Below are 26,879 nucleotides of genomic sequence, written 5' to 3' on the forward strand. Positions count from 1 at the left end.
TATTAAGGAGGGCATGTACTGCATGGAGCACTGGGTGTTATACAAAAACAATGGATCGTGGATCACCACATCAAAAACCAATGATGTATTGTATGGTGACTAACATAACATAATAAAATAAAAATAAATAAATAAATAAATAACATAAAAAAAATATATGAGGCCTCCAGCTTTATTTTTCTTTCTCAACATTGTCTAGGCTATTCAGAGTCCTTTGAAATTCCATATAAATTTTAGAATGTTTTTTCTAATTCTGAAAACATGCCATTGGAATTTTTATAAGGATTGCATTGAATCTATAGATTTCTTTGGGTAGTATGGATATTTTAATAATATTAAGCTTTCCAGCCTATGAGCACAGGTTGTCTTTCTACCATCTGTGTCTTCTCTAATGTCTTTCAGCAGTGTCTTGTAGTTTTCAGTGTATATCTCTTTCACCTCCTTGGTTACATATATTCCTAAATATCTTATTATTTTTGATGATATCATAAATGGAATTGCTTTCTTAATTTTTAATTTCTTTTTCAGATTGTTCATTGTTAGTGTATAGAAATACAGTTGATTTTTGTGTTAATTTTGATTCTGCCATTTTTCTGAAGATGATGTAACAGTTTTTGGGTGGAGTCTGGGGTTTTCTATGTGTAATAAGATCATGTCATTTATGAACAGACATAATTTAGCTTCTGCCCTTTGTATTTGAATGCCTTTTATTCCTTTTTCTTGATAACTGCCCTGGCTAGAAATTCCAGTACTAGGTAGAATAAAAGTGGTGAGCGTGACCATCCTTGCCTTGTTCCTGATCTTGGAGGGAAAGCTTTCAGTCTTTCACCATTTAGTATTATGTTCATTGTGGGCTTTTCATATATGGCCTTTATTATGTTGAGATCATTTCTTTCTAATTCTAATTTGGTTAGTGTTTCATCTTGAAAGAATGTTGAGTTTTGCCAAATGCTTTTTCTGCATCATTGAAATGATCATATGGTTTTTGCTCCTTCATTCTATTAATGTGATGTATTATACTGACTGGTTTTCATATGTTGAACCATCCTTGCATTCCAAGAATAAATTCCACTTGGTCCATGTGATTTTAATATGTTGTTAAGTTAAATTTGCTAGCATTTTGTTGAGGATTTTTGCATTAATAGTCATCAGGGATATTGATCTATAGTTTTTTTATAGTATCTTTGTATGATTTTGGTATCAGTGTAATGCTTTCCTCATAGAATGAGTTTGGAAGTATTCCCTCCTCTTCAGTTTTTTTGGAAGTTTGAGAAGTATTGGTGTTATTTCTTCTTTAAATATTTGGTAGAAGGACGCCTGGGTGGCTCAGTCAGTTAAGCATCTGCTTTTGGCTCAGATCATGATCCCAGGGTCCTGGGATAGAGCCCCACATCAGACTTCTAGCTCAGCGGGGAGTCTGCTTCTCCCTCTGCCTGCCGCTCCCCCCCCCCCACACACGCTTGTGCCCACTCAGTCCATCTCTCTCTCTCTGACAAACAAATAAATAAAATCTTTTTTAAAAAAATAAATATTTGGTAGAATTCTCCAGTAAAGCCATCTGGTCCAAGGTTTTCCTTTGTTGGGAGGTATTTGATTACTGATTAAATCTCTTGTTAGTTATTGATCTATTCACATTTTTTATTTCTTCATGATTCAGTCAGTACATTTTATGTTTCTAGAAACTTATTTCTTCTATGTTACCCAGTTTTTTCACATAAAATTGTTCATAGTAGTCTCCTATGATCCTTTTTATTTCTGTGGCATCAGTTGTAATGTCTCCTTTCATTTCTGATTTGATGATTTGTCTTCATTTCTTCACTCATTTGTCTTTTTTCTTTTTCTCATTCTAGCTAAGGATTTGTCAATTTTCTTGAACTTTTCAAAAAACGAACTCCTAGTCTTGTTTATTTTTTCTATGATTTTTAACTGCTATATTGTGTTTATCTCTGTTCACATATTTACAATTTCCTTCATTCTGATAAATCAAGTTTAGTTTGTTCTTCTCTTTTTAATTCCTTGAAGTGTTTATTTAGGTTATTAATTTGAGATATTTCTCCTTTTTTATGTATTTATAACTACACTGCTCTTAGCACTGCTTTTGCCACATCCAGTAAGTTCTGGTATGTTTTGTTTTCATTTTCATTTGCTTCAAGACACTTTTAAATTTCCCTTATGATTTCTTCTTTGGCTCATTGACTGTTCAAGAGTGTGACTGATATGATTTCAATCTTCTTAAATTTGTTAAGACTTGCTTTATGGCTAACCTGTGATTTATCCTGGAGAATTAATTGTTCCATGTGCACTTGGAACATTTATTCTGCTGTTGTTGGATGATGTGTTCTGTAAATACCTATTCAGTCTAATTGATCTAAAGTGTTGTTCAAGTCCTCTTGTTTCCTTTTGATCTTCTGGCTGGTTGAGCTATTATGGAAAGTGAGATATTGAAATATCTTACTATTACTGTGTTACTATCTTTTCTTCTTTCAGTTCTGTCAATATTTGCTTCATATATTGGGTGGTCTGCTGTTAAGGTGCATATATAATTGTTATATCTTCCTGGTGAATTGGCCCTTTGATCATTATATAATGTCTCTCTTTGTCTCTGTGACAGTTTTTGATTTAAAGTCTATTTTGTTTGAAGTAAGTACAGGCATTCCTGTTCTCTTTCTGTTACCAATTACATGGAATATCTTTTTTCATCATTTCACTTTCAGGCTATGTATGTCATTATATTTAAAGTTAGTCTCTTATAGGTAGCATATAGCGGATTTTTTTTTTTTTAACCCGTCGGCCACTCTAGGTCTTTCTATTGGGGAGTTTAATCCATTCATATTTAAAATAATTACAGATAGGGAAGTATTTACCATTGCCATTATGTTAATTTTTTGTATGCCTTTAGTAATTTTGTCCTCTTCCTCTCTTGCTGCCTTCTTTTGTGTGTCATTGTTTTTTTCATTTGTTTGTTTTTATTTTTTTGTAGCAGCATACTTTGAATCCTTTCTCATTTTCTTCTGTGCATCTTCGGTAGGTATTTTCTTTGTGGTTACCATGGGAATTACATAAAAGATCCTATAGTTAAAACAATCTATTTTAAACTAATAACAACTTAAATCACGTACAAAAACTTAACTCCATTGCCCCAACACTGTGTTATCAATGTTAGAAATTACATCTTTTTATCATTTGTATTCATTAACATCATTTTATAGCTATAGTTATTTTTATGCTTTTATCATTTATATTCTATACTTGAATTAAAAGTGATTTATGTACTACCACGACAGTATTACTGGATTCTGTGTTTATCTCTATATTTACCTTTACAGAGAGCTTTATATTTTCATATGATTTTTCTCTTACAGTCTAGTGTCCCTTTTGTTTCAACTTGAAGGATTCTGTTTAGCAATTCATGCAGGGCAGGTCTAGTGGTGATAAACTCCCCCAGCTTTTGTTTTATCCAGGAAAGTCTACTTCTCCATCCTTTTTGAAGGACAGTTTTGCCAAATACAGTATTCTTGGTTGGCATAGTTTTCTTCCAGCACTTTGAAGATATCATCCCGCTCTCTTGTAGCCTGTAATGTTTCTGCTGTGAAAGCTCATCATTGTATGCTAGCTCCCTTGTTTATGATGAATTAGCTTTTCTCTTGCTCATTTTTAAGATTCTTTGTCTTTGAATTTTCAGTTTGATTATAATGTGTCTCAGTGTGCACCTTTTTAGGTCCATCCTACTTGGAGTTCCTTGAGTTCTTGAATTTGGATAGTCATTTCCTTTCTCATATATGGGAAGTTTTCATCCATTATTTCTTGTAATAGTCTCTCTGCCCCATTCTTTCTCTCTTCTCTTTCTGGGATTCCCGTAATATGTATATTGATATGTTTAGTCCCCAAATCTGAATTATATCCCATAATTCTCTTAGGCTTTCTTTACTTTTCTTCATTCTGTTTTCTTTTTGTTTTTCTGATATAGTAATTTCAAATGACCTATCTCTGAGTTCACAGATCCTTTATTCTGCCTGATCACGTCTGTTTTCGAAACCTTATGGTGAATTTTTCAATCCAGTTATTGTATTCTTCAGCCTCAGGATTTCTGTTTGGCCCTTTTTTAGTTTCTATCTCTGTTGATAGTTTACTTTCATTCATGCTTCATTTTCCTGATTTTATTTATTGTCTATGTTCTCTTATAGCACATTGAGCTTGTTTAAGACAATTATTTTGAATTTTTTGTCAGGTAATCAATAGGTCTCCATTTCCTGAGGGTCAATTTCTGAAGATTTGTTTTCTTTCTGTCACTTGGCCATGTTTTCATGTTTCTTGTGATTTCTTCATTTGAAAAAAGCCACTTTTCTCTGGTTTTGGGGGGCTGGCTTTGTACAGGGGAAACTGTCACAAGTCAGCCCCACTAGAGACTATGGGAGTTTCTCAGAGTTTTTATGATATGCACTTTCTCTCAGCTTCTATATGTAATTTCCCAATTAGAGAGGTTTCAAGATTTGTAATCTCTTGCTTCCTCTGGTGTCTGTGGTGCTTCAGGATCTCTAGCACTGCAGTAAGCTACTGAGTCCTGTTTTGCTCTCGGCAGCCCCCATGCATCCAAAATGTGCCAATTCCCCATTAGTGCTGTGAGTCAGGTGAGACCAGGCCCTTGGGAATCCCCACCACCACCACCATCAAAAGCTGGACTATTGGATGTACATCCCACTGGAATCATTCCTTGCTCAGGAAGAAGCCAGGCGCTGGATACTTCCCCTGATCACAGCAAGCTGTGCTAGCTTCTGTGTGCAGTGCGGGAAGGTACTCTGGCACTGCAGCAAACCCCCAACTAGAGTGTGTTGGTTCTTCATCAGCACTCCAAGTCAGGCAAAACAAGCCAGTCTCTCAGGCAGTTCCCTGAAAAACCAAAATGTTGGATGTATGTTCCACTCTTCTTTTTCCTTCCCAAGGGAGAATCTGCATTGGCTTTTTCTCCCAATCGTGAGTTATGCTGGCTTGTGATAGGGGCTGACGCAGTTGAAATCAAATGGCTTTTCTTACCCGGTTCAGTGCAATTGTTCTTGGATTTGAGTTTATCTGGGGTACTTGCAACTTCCTAACTGGTTTCTGGAGTTCTGATAAAGGTTTTTTGGACTGTATATTGTCAAATTGGTATCTTTATGAGGAAAAACGTTCTAGGGCTTTCTATTCTGCTATCTTGGTGACCACAAAATTAAGTGTTGATATATACTACCACATTAATCTCAAAGTTTGTTCATTTCACTTACCTGATATTTTTAAAATCTTGGACATTTTATTTTATTTTACTTTTTAAGATTTTTTTATTTATTGAGAGTGCAAGAGAGCGAGAAAGAGAGTGAGCGAGGTGAGGAGCAGAGGGAGAAGCAGTCTCTCTGCTGAGCAGGGAGCCCGACATGGAGCTCGATCCCAGGACTCCAGGATCACAACCTGAGCCGAAGGCAGCCACTCAACCGACTGAGCCACCCAGGCGTCCCAAATGTTGGCCATTTTAATAGGCAGTGTTGAATCTTACATTTTGAATTACGTGAAGGTTTAAATTATGTAATACTTGATACCTACAAGAGAATCAATGTAGCACTCTTAAGTTACAAAGCATATAAAATTAATGAAGCCATCAAACATTAGAACCAGAACATTACTGCTATGCCTACCTATGTGCTTTTTTCCACTCCATCTCCTGCCTTTCCCACAGGTAACCACTGTGAGATTTTTTTTTTTTATGTTTATATGCAGGTTTATATTTTTTTAGTTTCTCGCCTTTTCACATACAATTTTATCATGTATGCAAACTTTTTAATTTTGCTTGTTTTTAAGCTTTCTAAAAATGGTATCACTCAGTATGTAGTGTTCTGTCTTGATTTTTTTCACTTTAAATATACAAAGTTTAAATATTTTTATATATTTATTGACCAGTTGTACTGTTTACTTTGGGAATTGTCTATATACATTGTCCATTTCATAGGGGTATTCTTTATTTTCTGGTATACATAAGTTTCAAGAATCCGTATTACTCTAAATTCTATGATTCTAAGATATTTCTCTTATAAAAGTGTCATTTGTAAGTTTTAGTGTTAATTGATTGATAATTCAGATAAATTGATCTCCAGATTCTTGTTTTTGGAAGCTACTTGATATTTTAACTTTTCTCTAGGAAATAGTAATTGTTTTTTTTTTTTTTGCTATAATGAAATGAATATAATAACTTGTTTCATTATTTAGGCATAAAACTCACCCAGACTTACAAATGCTTATTGATCCATTTACACCTGCCCATGTATGGCAGTGTTATTCCATGACAGTTGATTGAAAATGATGAAATGAAGATATTCACAATATACCCTCACTGGTATTTATAATAGAAAATGTTTAAAAACTATATTCATGGCTTTTCAATTGGACATTTGAAGTTTTTTTTTTTTTCTTTAAAGATTTTATTTATTCATTTGAGACACAGAGATACAGAGAGAGAGAGAGAAAGCATGAGCAGGGAGAGAGGCAGAGGGAGAGGGAGAAGCAGGCTCCTCGCTGAGCCAGGAGCCCGATGTGGGGCTCGATCCCAGGACCCTGGGATCATGACCTGAGCTGAAGGCAGACGTTTAACCATCTGAGCCACCCAGGCGCCCCATTTGAAGTTTTTCTAAGGAGGTCAGTTTTTATTTTTTAAAGTTTGCTTTTTCCACAGGAGTGGAATCCTTCAATATGTTAGGATTTCAGAAGGGCTGTGGTTGCCTGAGAGAGATGTCAGAGTTTTGTTTTATTCATATAGGTAACCTATATCTATATGAAAAGTGAAAAAAGAAATACTGCCTAGAGCAATCAATGGTCTAGGTCAAAACTTTTTGACCTGAGCTCACTCAAGCCCTTTGAAAGATACGCATTTACACTTAGAGACGGAAAAGAGGGGCCTAATTGTAACAAAAAATCAGAGAGGAGCAAAACAATAAAAAACATACCATTCAGTGCCTAAAACTAAGGATATTATTGGGAGGAAATGGTAATGTTTTTTCTAAAAACTTAGAACTTAGAATTTTTGCTCAGTTGGCTACCGTTAAAATTTGGGGATTTTAAAGACCATCTTGTTTTGTTTATTCCCAGAGACATTATCAATAAACTAAAATATAAAATAAACTCAGAAAAGAAATGATTGGTATATGTTGATAGACAATTTTCTTTAAAAGTGAAGCTCCCATAATAGGAAAAAATGACATTGTGGGAATTTTAAGGGAAAGAAAAAATGTGGGGCTAGAGGAGTGTTTATTTAAAAAAATATAATGGAAATTTAACGTTGAGAAGTACTACTAATGTTTCCTATTAATGTGAGTGTTCAACCCTGTCTGAAAATCTTCCATGATATGGATTGCAGTGTTTCCAAGGCAGCCAGCCCATATTGGGATGCTATAATCCTCTTAAAGTTTTTCCTCATACTGAGCCAAAATCTATTCTATAGAGGGCAAATCTAATCCTCTCCTACATGAACATTTTCTGAATGTTTAAAGAAAGTAATTATATGATCTAGGTCCTCTCCTGCCTCTTCTGCTGTTTCTCATTTGATGTGATTTTAGGGCTACTCACCAGCCTTGATAATGAGGTTGATGATACGGCTCATGCTGATCTTATGACTTCCTATTTGTTCTTTCTCCAGCTGCTCTTTGTTCTTTGCTAGGTTATACTCATCAACATGGTCTCTAACTTCTCACCAGCGAATCTATAAAATTGAAACCTGTAACTAAGCATACATGTGAAAGACTACATATAAAGACTACTTTTAGGTGATGTTTTATCTATGTTATAGATTCTCAACAAGAGGTTTCTTTTAAGTTTCAGGAAACAAGAATTATATCCCTCAGAAGTTGGCTTCCAAATGAAATAACCTGTTTTTTGGCAAATAAGTATACTTTAAGATTCATAATGTAGTGTTATGTTTTTTCAACCTATTAAACAAATGCATTTTTATCTTTGTGTTTTCAGATAGTGGCCAGAACTGTAGTGCCAGTAGTAAAGGTGAACGACTAAGTGCCAAACTCAGAGCTTTGCCTGGGACAAACGAACCTTATGAAAGTAGCAGTAACAAAGAAATAGGCAAGTGCTGGTGTTCCCCACCCGTTTCCACAGGCATAACAGGTCTGGAGAAGATTTGGTGAGATGGCAAAAATGTATAATTGGGCATTAAGAATTTTTTATATACAGACAAAATTTTAAATGACTTCGGAGAACATTTCTGTTCACTCAGTTGTTCAGTTTAGCTTATGAGACAAATTGGTTTCACATTTGTTGTTTTTCTTTATTATTCTAATACAACAATCTATTTTGAAACCTAGATGCCTCCTATGTGGATCCACTTGGCCCTCAAATAGAAAGACCAAAAACTGCAGCCAAAAAAAGAATCGACGAGGATGATTTTGCTGATGAAGAATTAGGAGATGATTTGCTTCCCGAATAATATACACTTTAAAATTTTACTTATTAAAGGAAAGAAATTGCCTTACAAGATAATACTTATGTGAGACTTTGGATTAAACACCCAAATTTTAATTTTGTACACTGTCAAAACCTTAAATAAGTGTATTCTGTTCTATGAGATGGGTCCAAGTTTTGTTTTGTTTATATGGAATGAAGATATGTGAAACTAATACTTTAGTACTTCCTTACTCTTGAAAACATTGACCACAGTAAGAAATACATTTTGTAGCACCACCTAGTACCTACACATACGTGTAAGTTTGTGGGTGTGCTCACGAAAATTTACCCTACTACTGTAGTGCATGCTGATATTTTCTGTGATCTCATTAAAACAAAGTTTAGCAATGAAAATACTACATTGATTTCATGGTTCACAGCTTGTAAAATGTGCTAAGACGTGTCATTGATGGATCTGTAGTTAAGCTTAATTACTTAGAGTTTAGAAACTGTTAAAGTCTTTAGAAGATTTGCCTCCCAGGGATTTAATACTATTAAAACAATTATGTTTTGGATACTATAGTAAGAGAAACACCAAACCATAACCCTTTTGCTCTTTTCTGTATTTCCTTTCTATCTTCAGCAGTGGCATGTACCAATAGCATTGAGCAATGACAGCTCTAAGAATGCTTTTCCCATTCATGACTTGGGGTATGGGATGGAGGCCAGGACTGCCCGCATTTTGGTTTAGCAATGTGTTTGCCTGATCAGTAATGTCCAGAGGAATTGCAATGATGGGGCAATCAGAAGAGGCTTATCTTTAACACTTCACTAGAGAGGGTGGATCCACCCATCTTATTTAACATTGTCTCCACAATGTGCACACTACTGTTAGGTGCAGGAAGAGGAAAACCAAAATTAGATCACCGTTTCTGCTCCCAAGATGGTTATGATCTAATGGAGTCATTCAACAAGGGCACTAAATATCTACTATGTGCTAGATTCTCTGGATATGGCAGTGAACAAGACAGAACAAGACCCTGCCCTCGAAGAGCTTAAATCCTGGTGGGGAAGGCAGACAATAAATACGTATTTTTTTAAAGGACTTTAGATGTTGCTAAGTGCAGTTAATTAAATGGAGTAATGTAATAGGGAGTGATGGTGGTGAAGGGAGGGGCTCATTTAGATGGAAGAGTCAGGGAAGACCTCTCTAGGAGGTGGCATTTGTATTAACACCAGAACGATGAAATGAAGAACACTGAAATTGGAATGATTTGTGTATGGCCCACCAGGGTGGGTGGTATACAAGATATGCAGGGAAGTGAAAGGAGGTAAGGTCCAAGATGTAGGCAGGGGCCAGATCACATAGATCCTATAAATAGAGTTTGAGTCTTATTCTAACAATAGAGAAGCCCTTAGAAAGTTTTGTGCAAGGAAGGAAAGTGATGTGATTTGATTTAACTTTAGAAACTGGCAATCACACCGGTTGCCGTGAAGATGAATTGACAGGTGGGCAGGTTGGAGGTGAAGGAAAGGGTTGGAACTACTAGTAGCCTGGGCAAGAGATGAAGATGACTGAGACCAGGTGTTTATTTTTTATTTTTATTTCTTTTTAAAGATTTTGTTTATTTGCCAGAGAGAGAGAGAGAGAGCACAAGCAGGGGGAATGGCAGGCAGAGGGAGAAGCAGGCTCTCTGCTGAACAGGGAGCCCAACTCGGGACTTGATCCCAAGACCCTAGGATCATGACCTGAGCCGAAGCGAGATGATTAACTGACTGAGCCACCCAGGCATCCCTTATTTTTTATATATTTTTTTAGTTTTTATTTATTTGAGAGGGTGAGAGCATGAGCAGGAGGAGGGGCAGAAGGAGAAGCAGACTCCCCGCTGAGCAGGAAGCCCCATGCGGGGCTTGATCCTGGGACTGTGGGATCATGACCTGAGCCGAAGGCAGACCCTTAACCAATGGAGCCACCAAGGCGCCCCTGAGACCAGGTTTTTAGCAATAGACATGAGAATTGGTCGATTCAGCATCCATTTTGGAGGCAGACATCAGAAATATTTACTAATGGATTGGATATGGGGATATGGGAAAGAGAAAAGGATGAGGAAATGTGACTGAGGAATGGAGAGGCGTGGATGGGGAGGGGTGGGTGTCAGCCATGATTTAACCATCCTAAATTTGAGATGTCTCTTCAGCATCCAACTGGAGATATAAACAATGCAGTTAGATTTACAAACTTGGAAATTGGAAGAGGTAAGGGCTGCAGATGCAAGGTGTAGAGACAGTATTCAATACCACTGCAATTGAATGAGGCCACTTAGGGAAAGTGAGGATAGAGAAGTCTAAGCAACCAGCCCTGGAGGTCATGAAAGAGGAGGTCAGAAAAAAAAAAAAAAGACTGAAAGGAGCAGTAAGTGATGTAGGAAGTTTCACATTTGAGGGGAGTGGGACTTCCAGTTCTAAGGAGGATGCAATAGGTCATATTAGGCCAATGCTCCTACTGTAACTAGTTAACTAGGGGGGGAAAACAACAAATCATTGCAAAAATCATGTTTAAAGTCACTGGACAGCTGTGGGAGCAATAATATTAAAATTCCAGACTGGAGGGCGCCTGGGTGGCTCAGTTGTTAAGCGTCTGCCTTCGGCTCAGGTCATGATCCCGGGGTCCTGGGATCGAGCCCGCATCTGGCTCCCAGCTCAGCAGGAAGCCTGCTTCTCCCTCTCCCACTCCCCCTGCTTGTGTTCCCTCTCTCTCTGTCAAATAAATAAATAAAATCTTTAAAAAAAAAAAAAATTCCAGACTGGAAAGAGTTCATTCTAGATGAGTTGATGATCTGGCTTTCTTCATCGCTAGAGACATTTGTCAGTTTTGAGCATGGGCTGAAAATTGGGATTGGCCAGAAAAAGGGGGTCTTCTAGGGAAAAGAGAAACTAGCAGAACTTTTGGTTATGTGGTTGTGGTTGGCACAACACATTAAAAACTTCAAGAAGTCTCAAATTTCTGACCAGTTTTCCACCATGGGCATTTGCTGAGCTTTATGATGGTACTGGAGGCTGGGGAACTGGGCTATAGGCTTTTAAAGTTATAAAAGCCTAAGAAGGAGATTTAAAGTTAAATCTCCCACAATCTTAGAGTCCTTAGGGGACAAAGTCCTGCTATAGGGAAGGGCTTTCTACAAATACACAATTTGTCTACCCTCAGGACATTTGCTATTTTGTGAGCTGTGTGGAGTAGGAGGCCAATGGTCTAAATTCAAAACCTCCAGAGGCTGACTTGACTCTCTTGCAGTCTTTCACAGCTGAGGAGATAGTTCTGCCAGGCTCTTGATCAAAAGCCTGGAAGGACAGCCATGAACCAGGGGTGGACTGACTTATAAAAACTACAACCCAGCCCCAACCCAGCTCAGTCTCTGATTGGACTGACATCATAAGTTCCAAATCATTTCTGACTAGCAGAAGAAAGAAGAACTTTCTCTGATAACAATATCATTTGTAGTTTCTGTGGTTCTTATATATAACACATTAGGCATACAGTAAAAAATAAAGAGTAAGAAAATGGCCAACAAACCAAACATAAATAGAAGACCCTTAGATAATCCAGATAATGGACCTAACAGATAGGCTTTAAAATAACTATGATTAGTATATTAAATAAAATAGAGAAAGATGGATAAAATGGATGAAAAGATAGAGAATTTCAACAGGATATTGGAATCTATGAACAAGGGTCAAATGGATAACCTAGAACTGAAAGATACAATATTTGAATTAACTTATTTGGATGGATTTAACAATGTACTGGACAAAGCAAAAGTCAGGATTAGTGAAGCCATCATTAGAAAATATCAAAATTGAAGCACAAATGAAGTAAGAAGGGAAAGAATAAAGCAAATGAACAAATAATCCAGTCAAGAAATGGGCAGAAGACATGAACAGACATTTCTCCAAAGGAGAAATACAAATGGCCAACAGACACATGAAAAAATGCTCAACATCACTCAGCATCAGGGAAATACAAATCAAAACCACAATGAGATACCACCTCACACCAGTCAGAATGGCTAAAATTAACAAGTCAGGAAACAATAAATGTTAGCGAGGATGTGGAGAAAGGGGAACCCTCTTACACTGTTGGTGGGAATGCAAGCTGGTACAGCCACTCTGGAAAACAGTATGGAAGTTCTGTTAAAGTTAAAAATAGAGCTACCCTATGATCCAGTAATTGCACTACTAGGTATTTACCCAAAGATACAAATGTAGTGATCCAAAGGGGCACCTGCACCCCACTGTTTATAACAGCAATGTCCACAATAGACGAACTGTGGAAAGAGCTAAAATGTCCATCAATAGATGAATGGATAAAGAAGATGTGGTATATATATACACAATGGAATATTACTCAGTCATTAAAAAAAATGAGATCTTAACCATTTGCAATGCTGTGGATGGAACTACAGGGTATTATGCTAAGTCAATTAGAGAAAGACAATTATCATATGATTTCAATTATATGTGTAATTTAAGAAACAAAACAGAGGATCATAGGGAGAAGGAGGGACAAATAAGACAAAATCAGAGAGGGAGACAAACCATAGAGACTTTCAACTATAGGAAACAAACTGAGGGTTACTGGAGGGAGGTGGGTGGAGGGATGGGGTAACTGGGTGATGGGCATTAAGGAGGGCACGTGATGTAGTGAGCACTGGGTGTTATATGCAACTGATGAATCCCTGAACTCTACCTCTGAAACTAATAATATACTATATGTTAATTGAATTTAAACAAAATAAAATTAAAAAAAAAAGAATAGAGCAGATGATAAGAGGGGCGCCTGGGTGGCTCAGTTGGTTAAGCATCTGCCTTTGGCTCAGGTCATGATCTCAGGGTCCTCGGATTGAGCCCCGTGTTGGGCTCCCTGCTCAGCAGGGAGTCTGCTTCTCCCTCTCCCTCTGGTCCTCCTCCCTGCTTGTGCTCTCTCTGTCTAAAATAAATAATAAAATCTTTTTTAAAAAGTAGATGATAAGAGACATTTGGGACATGGTCAAAAGTTTAAATAAATATAGGGGCTCAGTCGTTAAAGTGTCTGCCTTCGGCTCAGGTGATGATCCCAGGGTCCTGGGATCGAGCCCCGCATCGGGCTCCCTGCTCAGCGGGAAGCCTGCTTCCCCTCTCACACTCCCCTTGCTTGTGTTCCCTCTCTCGCTGTCAAATAAATAAATAAAATCTTAAAAAAAAAAAAAAGTTTAAATAAATAGGAATCTCAGGAAGGAAAGAGAATGGAGTAAAAGTAACATTTGAAGAGACAGTATCTAAAATTATCCCAAATTGATGAAAGGTATCAACCCACAGATGCAGGAAGCTCAGTGAACACAATGAGAGTAGATTCAAAGAAAAGTGCACCCTAGAGATATGCTCAAATGTTGAAAAACAAAGACAAAGAACTCCTTTAAAATAGAATAAAAAGGACACAGCACCTTCAGAGGAACAATAATATGACTTACGACTGACTTTTCCATAGAAATTATGGAACCAGAAGACAATAGAATGACATCTTTAAAAGTGCTGAAAGAAAAAAAAAAAAAAAAAACCTGCCAACCTAGAATTCTATTCCAGTGCATATATCTTTCAATATATCTTTTCAATATGTCTTTAAGGTCAAAGACTTATCAGACAAATAAAATTTGAGAAAATGAACTACCATAGACTAGCTCTATAGAAAATATTAAAAGTATTTCTACAGGCTAAAGGAAAATTATTCTAGAAATCATGAAAGACAGAAAGGGTGAAAAGCACCAAAGAGGTAGGGGGATTATATAAAATAGTGACTACTTAAAACAACAATAGTAATGATTTATGGGGTTTTAACATATATAGAAATAAAATATATAACAATAGTAGCCCAAAGATTGAGAGGAAGTATTAAACTGCTCTAAGGTTACTGTATTGTTCAGATAGTGGCAGACTGTAATGTCAAAGATGCACACTGAAGTCTCTAGAGTAACAATGGAAATAAAAAAAATATGATTACAAATCTAATAGAATAGCTAACAAACATAGAAAGACTGAGAACATCATCATCTTGCAACCACCACAACAGTAACGGATTCAAGAATCAATTGTTCTAAAGCAAGTGGAGGAAAGTTTAATGAGAATAGTATATTTATATTTACACAGCCTCAAAGTATTTCCCCACAAATTACTTATTAATTACAAGGGGGAAAAATCCTAATTTTGGATAAGTTGGTGGACACAACCTTAATTTTTGACCAAAATTAACATGACCAATAATGGGACAAACTAAAACCATGTGGCTCCTGATGTGATATACTGAGAGGGCCCAAGATTTCTTAGTTGATAGTCCTGCCAAAAACACCTAACCTGATCCCTACTCATGAGAAGGATCTCAAATTGAGGAATATCCTACAAAATCACTGGCCGGAACTTTTTAAAAATATTAAGATCATGAAAGATAAAAAATGTCAGAGGAACTGCTCCAGATTAAAGGAGACAAAGAGACATGTCAATGAAATGTAATGTATGATCCTCATTCAGATCCTGGACTGGGGAAAATTTGCTCTAAAGGACACTGTAGGGACAACTGGTTATATATGAATAGGTCTATTAGACAATCTATTAACTGTAAAATTTCCTAATTTGGATAATTACACTGTGGTTACATAACTGAATGCCCTTGTTCCTTAGAAATACATACTAAAATATTTTGGAACAAAGGGTCCTGATGTCAGAAAAAAATACAATAATGTGGAAAAATGTTAACAATTAATGGATTTGAGTGAAAGGTGAATAGAGTTATTTGTTCTATTCTTACAACTTTTCTATAAATCTGAAATTATTTCAAAATAGAAGTTTTTTTAAGCTAATGAAGAATAAAATATAACAAAAGTACTTGACTCATCCAAAAAAGGCAGTAAAGGAAAAATAAAGGAAAAAAGCACAGATGGACAAATAGAAAACAAGTAACAAGATGGTAGGACTTAAACCCAATTATATTAGTATTTACACATTATAAGTATAAAAAAGTAAGTCAAATTATATTAATTATATAATTAGTAAATACTTATATTAACACATTTTATTAAGTTATTATATATAACTTATTATATAAACACAATTATATTAGTATTTATACATTGTAAGTATAAAAAAGCAAATTATGTTAATAATTATATAATTAGTAAGCACTAATTATGTTAATAATTATATTATTAAATACAGTAAATGTAAGAAAAGTAAATATTCCAGTTAAATGACAAAGCTTATCAGACTGGATTAAAAATCAAATCAAACTATATGTTACTTAGAAGAGACACATTTTTTCTTTAAGTAGGCTCCATGCTGAGCATGGAGCCCAATGTGGAACTTGAACTCATGACCCTGAAATCAAGACCTGACCTGAGATCAAGAGTCAGATGCTTAACCGACTGAGCCACCCAGGCACCCCAAGAGACCCATTTTAAGCATAAGGGCACAGATAGGTTGAAAATGAAAAGATGGGAAAAGATACACTGTACAAACATTAATCAAAAGGCATAACGACTAAGGGAGTGGTCAATTATGTCAAAGGGTACAAAAAAAATCTAATAATTAGAATAACACAATTGACTTTGGCAATAATTATATCATTTCAACCTTGTTAAAAGTTATTGCAATGTAGTGTTGGGGATAAATACCCAACTGGAGTAGGTTGAGCAGAAAATAGGAAATGAGGTTTTGGAGCCAGAGAATAGAGATAGCTCAGAACATTTTGTTATAAAAGGAAGCAAATTAGGGGCACCTGGGTGACTGTCAGTTAAGCAGCTGCCTTCGGCTCAGGTCATGATCCCAGGGTCTTGGGATTGAGCCCCACATCAGGCTCCCTGCGCAGTGGGGAGCCTGCTTCTCCCTCTGCTTGCTGCTCCTCCCTGCTTGTGCTCGCTCTCAGACAAATAAATAAATAAAATCTTAAAAAAAAAAAAAGCAAATTAGATGGTTGATAGAGTGGGAACTGGGGTCAAGGGTTTATCAAATGTATCAGGAAAGAAGGCAGGATATGTGAAAGTGAATGCAAGTAGGTTAGTATATTCAGTTGTAGAAAAAGTAGCTCTCATCTGTGTGTATGGAACATTTGGTGAGGAGTGGAAATGAGTAGTAAAGATTTGAGAGAGAGGAAATGTAAATTAATGATCTTGGTAAAAGGAAATAGAACAGGGAAAATGTAATAGACGCATGTTGAATTAGCTAATCTGAGATTTGTGGTCAGAAATCTGAATTGAGTCTAGTCAACCAAGTTGTATGATTTTAAAGGAAAATTATTGTGGGCAAATATTAAGAGGAAAAAAGGAACAAGGGATTAAAGGTGTTTTCAACGGTGTGGTAATAGTGCTGAACCATGAACTCTAACGTAGACAAAGAAGGAAATAAGGACTCAAGAATGGGATGCTTAGTAGAAAAGTGGTAGGATTAGAAGACCTGATGAGATCAGAGAATTACAGAAGTGGATAAAAATAGAAAGTGATTGTATCAGGGAGTAGGTATTTGAAATCATATATTTGCATGTGGTGCAGTTATTGGTAATGATAATATCTGGAGTACAACCATATGATTTGATAGTTGAGATACAATGGGAGAAATGACAACTGGAGCAAAGGTAGTCATTTAGAATAATTTTGAATAAATTATCTGTGTGGATGTTAGAGGTGCCAGGAACGATGAACAGGAGGGGTGGTAGATCCAGGTGCTAGCCAAGAAGATGGTAGCAATAAAAAGAACTACTGGTGGAAAAATGTGACAGTCCTTTAAAGGGGGGAAGGAAGCTTCGGTAGATAGGTACATCAGTAACCTAAGAAGCTAACTACGGAAGTGGCCAACCTCACGCTGGCTTTTGGAGTTATAGTGCCTAAAAGATTCTTCCCAACAGCTTGGTCTGTTATAAGTTGTGCCTGGTACTGGAGTCGTTGAGTGAATGAGGTATTGAGAGGGAGAAACTGAAGATGACTTGAGATCAAGCTTCTGTGACTACAAGGATGGTGACATCTTCAGTAAAGAGCACTAGAGAGGCATTTATTTCTAAGGGAACATGAGGAGCTTGGTTGCCTTTTTCTCACTTTTCTTAAATTTGGATTTAATTATTAACATGTTTATTTCATATGTGCATACATACATTCAGACTTGAGGGTAACAGATGGAAAATTAGACAAAACATTTTGCACCTTTTTTTTTTTTTTAAGGTTTTTATTATTTGTCAGAGAGAGAGCACAAAGCAGGGGAAGTGGCAGGCGGAGGGAGAAGCAGGCTCCCCGCTGAGCAAGGAGCCTGATGTGGGACTGATTCCAGAACCCTGGAATCATGACCTGAGCTGAAGGCAGATGCTTAACTGACTGAGCCACCCAGACACCCCTTTGCACCCGTTTCTAAGATATTTTCTCAACTCTGTCTAGTCTAACAAAGATGAATTTTATGTTCTATCAAATAGGTGAGGTTTTCAGGTGAAACTGTTGGGAAGTAAATATTTTCTATTTCCAAGATAATCAAGAGAGAAGGAGAGAAACTGCCATGTTATCAGACAATAGCAGGTATTTTGTTGAAAAACATACAGAATTAACAGCCTGGCACAATTAAGTTGTGTCACCTTACATATGAAAGGATGTTGTAATGAGACATACTGAGTATTCCTAGGAAAACTAGTGTGATGATAGTCTCATTCTCCTGGCGGACTCCCACACTTTTTATCAAATACAAAATAAGCAGTATTTAGAATAATGATCTTTATTACCATTTTACCAGAAAGATAACAGAGAACATGAACAATTTACTAGTCAGAAAAAAGTGTTTTATAACCTCAAAACAAATGTTTACTCACCAAGAGCTGTAAATTGCTTAAATTGGAGATTTCAGTGGGATTTTTAGCAGTAATTCTGAAACTCTTCAGTTACACAATGTTCAAGGCATGGAAAAGTGTTTTCCTACACAGCACAACTAAAATGTCATTTAATCAAGTAGAAAAATACCTTGTAGACAACCAACGTAGTCAAATACCAAAGCTTCAAACCATTTAGGGAGGCATAATACCTATTTTCTACACTTTCAGCTGGTATGACTTTTGTTTTCATTTTTGAAGAATGACTGCTGTAAAATGGCCATATTCATTAGCCTGCCACCTAAAAAGCATTAATTTGTAGAACAAATGAGCAAGTTTTCTTGTGTTCTTGAAGTATAATAGAGTTCCTTCATTTAAATATATTTAATTTATTCACAGAATATTATTTTACAAGACTGCTTGCACTTACAGATATCATGGAGTAGGAATTCTCCAACATTATAACAGACCAAGTGATGCCCACTCACAGACATAGAAATACAAGTTGGGGGATTTTAATACTTTGATTTTAGAGTTGCTAGAAGAGGCACAGAAGGTTCATTTCATGAGTGTTGAGGGGAAAGGAGAAAGGGACTCCTCTCACCCTATTAAAAAGAAGTTTTTAAATCTCTAATAAATTTATTTCTTTGAACTATGGAGTCTCAGAAGAGGAAGTCGTCCGAAAGAACTGAATCCTTCTAGGTTTTAGCTCATTCTTTTTCCAGATGGCCTGTTCTTTTCTTGGAGAGCTTTAATTACTGTAAGAATCTTTTTGCCCTGAGCCAAAATCGGTCTCCCCTAACTTCACAAAGTTGGCCCCACTTTGGAGCTCTGGAGATCTGCAGGCCGGGTCCTTCCAGGCCTTCTTCAGCCAGGCAGGCCAGCGCCAGTGCAGGGCCCCGCCACCTCGGCTCGTCCTCCTCGTCCGCCGCGCAGCACGCAGTCGGGAGCTCGCTCTTCCCGGGCCTCGGAAGCCGCCACTTTCGCCGGGTGCGAATCAACGCGGCTGGCCAGCCCTCGGGTGGTGCGGCTCTCTCCTGACAAGCGGGGGGATGCCGGGGTCACTGGTGAGTGCATTTCATCCGGGGGCAGATGTGCTCCAGTCCCAGAGGCACAGGGTGCAGCCCCGGCTCGTTCCTGTGAAGCCGGGCGACGACCTCGTGCCGCCGGCTGGTCCGTGCGCGCCCGGCGCCGCGGAGCACAAAACACCCGAGGGAACTTACTCAAGCCCAGTCCGGTTCTAAGACGGCCGGCACCCAGAGCTGTCCGCGCCGGGACCCCGCGCCGGCCCCTCCTCGGCCGCGCAGCCCCCGCGGGAGGGAGGCGGGCGGATGACGAGGGTGTGGGGGCGTGAGTCTGAGGGCGGCGGGCTCCGGCGTCGCAGGCGCGGGCTCCGCAGGCTCCGTCGCTGACCGGTCGGGCGCGGCGCGCGGAGCGTCGAGGTCGCCGCCGCCGGGGGATGGCGCGTGCGGGGGTAAGCGGCGCGGACGGCCGTCACAGGCACTCGCAGCCCAAGGCGCAGCAGCCCGGCAGGCACACGCACACGCGCACCCCGCAGCCGCCTCCCGCGCGGCCCCCGGCTCGGGGTGGCGGCGGCGGCGGCGGCCCGGGACGCGCGGGCCGGCGCAGGGCAGGGTCCCGGGGCCCCCGGGGCCGGCGGGCGGGCGGGGGCGGCGCTCGGGGGCCGGTCTGGTCAGCACCCATCCTCCGGGCCCGCCTCACGGTCCGCGGCGCGACGGGGGTGGGGCGCCCACCAGCTCCCAGACCGCGGCGGGCCGGGCGCGGGCGGGCGCGGGCTCCTCCGCCGCGCGCGGACGCTGAGCGCGGCCTGTCTCACAGGTCTGGATGCTGGTGGTCGGCGTCCTGCTGGCGTTGGCGCCGGGCCGGGCCGCAGGCGCCCTGAGAGCGAGCAGACGCCCGGCGCGGCCGCGGGGCTGCGCCGACCGGCCGGAGGAGCTCCTGGAGCAGCTGTACGGGCGGCTGGTGGCGGGCGTGCTGGGCGCCTTCCACCACACGCTGCAGCTGGGGCCGCGCGAGCAGGCGCGTAACGCGAGCTGCCCGGCAGGGGGCAGGCCCGGCGACCGGCGCTTCCGGCCGCCCACCAACCTGCGCAGTGTGTCGCCGTGGGCCTACAGGTGAGCCGCGGGGCCGTGGTGGGGTGGGCAGGGCGGGGCGGGGCGGGGCCGGGCGAGGCAGGTGGGATGCGGTGGGTGGGGCCAGCGACAGTGAGGTGGGTGGTGAGGAGGGCGGGGCCGGGCGTGGCAGGCAGGGAGTGAGCGGCGAGGGCAGGTGGGGTGGGGCAGGTGCGGAGGGGCGGGGCGGTCGGGAGACGCTAGGTAGGTCGCGGGGAGGGACCGGGCAGGGCCGATGGAGCGGGGAAGGGCAAGTAGGGAGAGGTGGAGCAGAGACTGGGTTGGAGTAATTCATTCCCACAAAGGTCTCATCACCTCCCTCGAAGGAAACCTGCTTCCCGTTGTTTACCCTTTCACTATTTAATATGGAACAGATGTTTCTTGAGTGCCTATTTGTCAGGTATATAGTTCAGTGGGTTCCACAAGGGACCAAGCCAAGTGATCCTTCATTAGTTTTTATAGAATTTTGTACAGGAGACCTGTGAAGTTCTAGTGTGGCAGTCTACAGACATTTTTTGAGTGCCTGTGGTGGTGGTCCAGACACTGTTGAGCATTGAACCCTCAGAAGCCCATCCTCAGAGCTTATAGTCTAAGGGAGGAGTGGAGATAATTGGTAAAGAAACCATAATACAAGGCAGAACATGATTTGACAGGAAATCATAAGTGTGTGATAGTGTAACGTGGTGAGGGGGATCAAAATGGCATTTGAAATGTATTTTGGAGAATGGACATAACTCTGAGATTGGGGTAAAGAGGTCAGCTCAGAAGAAAGGAACAACGTACAAAGCAGGGAGGCTGGGGTGTTCTGGGGCTTGTGTAGGGAATAGTGTGGTGGGAGTGTCCCCAGCACACATTTATGACTGTCACCTTCCCTGCTGTTAACTGCTGAGTCCCACCATCTTCAAGGGGCTCAGAGTTCGCGGTACAAGGAGGGAGCCCTCACACTGCCACAGACGTGGAAAAGCCCTCAGTGAGAGAGCAAGGACAAGAGTGGTTCAGAGGGAAGGAGTGGCTTATTGCAAGGGGGAAGAAATGGAAGAATGGCAAGCGCAGGTGTGTTTCTATGTGGCTGCGAGTGGCAAGAAAGGACGCTGCAGAGGGGAGCAGAAACTAGATTTGGCCTTAAAAGCAATGCTACGAGTTTGAAATGTATCCTGTAGGATGTTTTTTTGATGAAGGAAGTCATGTGACCACTTTGTGTTTTGGGAAGGCATACCTGATGAGGGATGGATCCAAGGGGAGATACAGGACGAACGCCATACTTCCGGCAAAAGGTAGTTAGGGTCTGAACTTAGGCAGTGGGGCAGTGGAAAAAGTGAGACTAGGGTCAGTTTGAAAGATATTACTTAAAGAAGTTAAAGTGATAGGATTTGGTGGATGATGATCATATGTGGGAGTGAGGGAGAAGGAGAGGGTCCACACTGCTATTAAGATATGCAGAGAAAGGGGCACCTGGGTGGCTCAGTCGGTTAAGCGGCTGCCTTTGGCTCAGGTCGTGATCCCAGAGTCCTGGGATCGAGCCCTACGTCAGGCTCCCAGCTCAGTGGGAGCCTGCTTCTCCCTCTCCCTCTGCCTGCCCTCTCTGCCTACTTGTGCTCTCTCTCTCTGTCAAACAAATAGATAAAATATTAAAAAAAAAAAAGATATGCAGAGAAAATGTAATGATTTTGTCTAAAACTAATCCAGGCTTCTCCAAGCCTCCACCTGCTGGTCAGGGGGCTTCCCTCCTCCTGGCTACTCTGCAGAGGACCAAGTTCACTTGTGGCTGAGCTCCCTCCCACCATGGAAGTCAGGCCCAGGACTCCCTCCTGCCTTCACTGTCTCATCATTCATCTGATGCCCTCAGGACACACATGTTGAGCCATTCATTTTGGTGGCTTCATTCTCTTGCTTTGCCTCTTCCTTCCCATCATTCCCACAGACCAAAAGGGTGGGCTTTTATATTATCCTTCTTCCTCCAACCTCATATTACACCTTTGATATGCTAAATAGCATTAAAGAAACTTGGAAGATCTCTCAAAACAACAGCTTGGCTTCTCCAGACAGAAGCTGCAAAGTCTGCATTTTTCTTTAACGAATTCTAAGCTCTCCTGGCAAATAGATGTCTCCCAGGCTAGGCTGTGGCCCGAAAGGCAGAAGAGTAACACACAGTGATTTTTCAAGAGCGCCTGTTGGGCATCTCCCACGTTTCTGGCTTGGATTGTTGATGGTATTTAAGCAAAACGGAGAAACTGAATGAGGAGAGTTTTTGAAGGGAAGTAAATTCAGTACTAGACCTGTTGAGTTGTATGTGCCGAAGAGGAGCACAGGTATAAATGTCCCACTTGACTTGGCAGTGTGGTCTCAGAAGAGCAATTGGGGCTGAAGTACAGATCAGGAGTTGTCTGCCCTAGAATTCTGCATAGTAAGGTAAATTGAGTTGCCCTTACTACCTTACCTGTGTCTCCTAGGAAAGATCCAAGAGCAGCAGGGAGGAGGGAATGGCTAAAGGAGGTCATGGAAAAGAACAACACACAGTATAGAGTGGTCCTGGTCTAGCTGCCCAGGTCCACCCTTGGCACCTTTGTGCTACCTGGGCCTGGGAGTAGGAGCTACATCTGTATCAGGTGGCTGACGATGGTATCATCTGCATTACTTTTCTTGCTATTTAGCAACACTGATGAAATTGCTTCCCCCGCAAGCAAATGGAGGCTTACACTCTCTGAACGAAGGACGGTCTAGGGGTGGGCCCTGGGCCGGGTCTCCAGATTGCTGAGTGCTAAAGTGGGCCCTGCCTTCTCCCACCAGGAGATGGCCTGTTTGCTCTCCTGACCTCTGATCACTTCTCACTGTCTCCTGAGTCCCTGGAAGACTGGAAAAAGCACTGCACGTAGGAGCTCAAAACCTTTTCAAAAAGCAGTGTGTAGAATAGGACAGGACTGGTTTCTTAGTGGTTTCACCGTGGGACCTGTGTATCCTGGGGGGGAAGAGTGTGCTCACTTGTGCATCCATAAGCATGGAATTAGAAGTAGTACTAGAAACAGAGAGAACTCCTAAGGAAGATGGATGGGGAAACAGACTGCCGCTCTCAGAAATACTGAAAAGCACAGAAAGGACTTCTTAGGTGGATAAGACAGGATTTAAAATAGAAATTTGGATTATAAGGCGGCTTTTCATACTTTGAAGAGAGAGATGGCTCATTCAAAATGGTGTTGGGACAACTGAGTAACCAACTGGAAAAACGTATGATTGTATCTCACTTCTATATACAAATAAGCGCCTGGGTGGCTCAGTCGTTAAGTGTCTGCCTTCGGCTCAGGTCATGATCCCGGGGTCCTGGGATCAAGCCCCACATCGGGCTCCCTGCTCCACGGGGGGCCTGCTTCTCCCTCTCCCAACCCCCTGCTTGTGTTCCCTCTCTGGCTGTCTTTCTCTCTGTCAAATAAATAAAACCTTTAAAAAATAAATAAATAATAAATAAATAAATAAATAAATTCCAAATGACCGAAAGATTTAAATGTAAAAATAAAACCACAAACACATGAAAAACACAGTCAATTATATTTACAGTGTTGGAGTGGAGAGGCCTATTTAGTAGCTTATAGATCCCCAAAGCCATAAAAGACAAGACATAAATTCGGCTACACAATTATCTGCCATTTCTTCTTGGCAAAATAAACAATAAAATAAAATTAGAAAAATACAAGGGGAAACTGGGAGAAAATACTTGCAACCCATGTCACAAAGGGCTCGTTTCCTAAAGAGCTCCTACAAATCAATAAGAAAAAGATGTAATAAAGGGAGGAACAAAGGTCATGGGTAGTTGCTGGGGAAGGAGGGTCAAATGAGTTAGTTATGTGAAACGCAAAGAGATGCCTAGCTTCAGGCATCCTAAAGTGAAATGCATGTTAAAACGATGCTGAGAAACCTTTCTTTATTTTGGGGGTACCCACCAGGCTCTGTTGGCAAGGAGGTGAGGAAAAAGGCATCCTCATACAGCAGAGGGTATGAGTCCAGACAACCAGCTATTAGCTATCCACATTTTAAATGTACGCGCTCTTTGACCTAGCAATTCCAGGTACTGGTTTACTCCTCCAGCCACACTTGTCTGTGTACCAAATGATGTATGTACAAGCATTTCCACTGTGGCAATAGGGCATTGGAAACCATCCCAACACCCACCAATAGCCAACTAGTTCAATAAAATGCCATAAAACGCCAGAAAGAGGAATGGGGCAGCTGTAAACCTGCCTAAGGAGACCAGTCCATCACCAACACAGAGGGCAACAAGGCAAGGTGCAGTACAGTGTTATTTGTGTGTTAAAGAGAAGCTATTATATAACATACATATGTTATTTTTAAATGTACACACACACACCACCCCACACACTCAGGGCATCTTTGGAACGTGGTTATCACGGTGCCTGTCATCAGGAGGGGAACTGGAAAGCTGGGGACGGAGGAGGAAGGAGACTTACTTTTCATTCCTTCCTATCTTTTGAATTTTCTACCATGTGCATGTATTATTGATTTCAAAAACATCTTCATTTTTAAAATGAAAGCAGAAAGGGAAATTCACCAACCATGAGGAAAAAGCAGAGAGTGAAGAAACAAAACTCAACAGGTAACTACAGCCTTTGATTTTCCCTGAGCTTTGGTCTGAAGAGAATTGTTTGTTCTTACAGGCCATAGAGCTGACAGCAGAGACACTCCCCAGAACTAAGCTGCTACGGATGAGGAACTTGGCCTGGAGATGTGAAGGGATTGGGTGGGGGGACAGGCATTAAATGGTAGAGCCAGGATCTCATCCCGGATCTGTGATTCTGTCTAGCCCATGCTGCAGACCAATGTGCTAGTAGAAAAGCACCATTCAACTTTGAGAATATAAAAATATTTTCTTATTTACTTTGTGGCATCATGTTTGTTTCTCTTAAGCTTTAGAAACAAAAATGCCAAAAATAAAATCAATGTAATTGCTCATTAAGTTTTTTAAGCCAGATTGTCATAGTAAGAAATACATTGTAAGAACTCTGAGGTTCATTAAGGTTTAAAGGTACACATCACTCATGTATGTTGAAACCCCAAAGATAAACACCTACCAATAGTCTAAGTAATTTTTAAATTGTTTATATTTTTCAATTTTGGGTCATGGTCTAAAGATAACTTTTCTCTAGGATATGACTAATGCACAACAATTTAAGTTTAGGCTTTGCTACTTTTCTATATAACTCTTTTCCTCCTGTGAATTTAAGAGACTTTACCTAAATTTATTTTTCAATAAACAACTCCATGGGTAGCAAGAACAGCGAGGGAATAAATGGAAAGAAGAAATAACAGGACAGGGAAAAAGAAGAGAGAGGAAAGGGCATGGGGAGCACGAGTGACTTAAAAATAGAGGTGACTCCCAGCAGGGAGTTGGAAGAGGCGGTGAGCCCCCCTCCCCCAGTAGCTGGGCAGGGGAGCCTTGCAGTCAGTAGGAGGCTGTCTCAGCAGAGGACGGCTGGAGGAGGGTCCAACAGCGCAGGCACCGGTTAGGACAGGCTGATACTTTCCCATGCAGAACCCAAGTTGGCACCACTCCCTATTACCAGAACTTCCAGCAGGTGACTTTTTGGGGGAAGAGGGGCACAGCAGCAGCAACAGCTTCCAGCTCATGTGTGGGTCAGGCAAGGTCACCACTGTCCCCGGGGCCAGACCAGCGATGCCCATTTATGGGGACGACCTTCATGTTCCGATAAATCTATCATCGGATATTTAGCAACACTGCGCTTCAGGAAGGTTTTCGTCAGGAAAGGTTGAAATAAAAAGGATATTTGTGCTTCACCTCCTCTAACGTTTCAGTTCAGCTAACCCAAACATCCTGTTTGCCCCCCACCCCCCGGGGACTGTCCATCACAGTCCCCTTTCGCACTGCAGAAACAGCTGCGTCCACTCCCCAGCTACTGCCCGAGTCAGACCCGCCGCTTTCCTCGAACCTTCACAGGGCACCGTTCACATCACTTTTCCCTCATGTCATTTGTAAAATTGTGAAGGGAATATAACAGTAACCAGAGAAAGTGAGGGAAGTTAGTATAATGTTGAAGTTATCTCCACGGCACTTAGTCCCCTTTTAAAATATTATCTTTCTTTTAAATGCCCCCTTTCCCGGGATGCATTTGCATATTTGTGTCCCAGCACTAAGAACGGTGGTCCCCACACTCTGAAGCCTTTTGGGGATGCGCGGGCTCTAATCCTCCTCCCAGGGTGGGGGCCTCCACGGGGTCTCTGCGTCCACTGTGACCGAGAGGGGGCAGCACCGCGCCAACCCACCTTCTCCCCTGCGGCCGCGGGCCAGGCCTCCTCCCTTCCGCCTGGGGAGGCCTGGCCAGCCGTGTGATCTTTGGAACTGAGGGGTGTCCTTTCCTGTTTATAATTCTCCTTAGCAAGTTCACTTTTTTCTGGGTCCCTGCTTCAAATCTACAGGTTATTCAAATGGCTTAAGAACTAAGAAAGTCTGTGTG

At 41.0% G+C, this 26,879-nt stretch overlaps 2 protein-coding genes across 2 annotated transcripts in view; both read left to right on the forward strand.

The window, feature by feature from the left end:
* IFT88 (intraflagellar transport 88) overlaps positions 1 to 9,193 on the forward strand; it is a 125,041-nt gene extending 115,848 nt beyond the window's left edge. The window contains exons 17-18 of the mRNA XM_081815493.1: positions 7,981 to 8,091; positions 8,331 to 9,193. Of these exons, the coding sequence (XP_081671619.1) occupies positions 7,981 to 8,091; positions 8,331 to 8,452 (233 nt within the window). The 3' untranslated portion in view covers positions 8,453 to 9,193. The remainder of the gene's footprint in view (positions 1 to 7,980; positions 8,092 to 8,330) is intronic.
* Positions 9,194 to 20,064: 10,871 nt separating this feature from the next.
* Positions 20,065 to 24,769, forward strand: IL17D (interleukin 17D). The gene is made up of 2 exons (XM_081814703.1): positions 20,065 to 20,403; positions 23,188 to 24,769. Exons 1-2 carry the CDS (start codon positions 20,114 to 20,116, stop codon positions 23,216 to 23,218), a joined length of 321 nt encoding a protein of 106 aa, XP_081670829.1. The 5' UTR covers positions 20,065 to 20,113; the 3' UTR covers positions 23,219 to 24,769.
* Positions 24,770 to 26,879: the final 2,110 nt, after the last annotated feature.

Source organism: Leptonychotes weddellii, chromosome 3, assembly GCF_054177405.1.
Source record: "Leptonychotes weddellii isolate Sample4059 chromosome 3, ASM5417740v2, whole genome shotgun sequence".
In the NCBI taxonomy this organism is placed as follows: domain Eukaryota; kingdom Metazoa; phylum Chordata; class Mammalia; order Carnivora; family Phocidae; genus Leptonychotes; species Leptonychotes weddellii.

What these genes read in the sequence shown, in the direction of transcription:
- IL17D (XM_081814703.1), top strand. Translation starts at nt 20,114, where the DNA reads ATGCTGGTGGTCGGCGTCCTGCTGGCGTTGGCGCCGGGCCGGGCCGCA. An exon ending in GTGTCGCCGTGGGCCTACAG is followed by an intron (nt 20,404 to 23,187) that starts GTGAGCCGCGGG and finishes TTCTCCCACCAG; the next exon opens with GAGATGGCCTGTTTGCTCTC.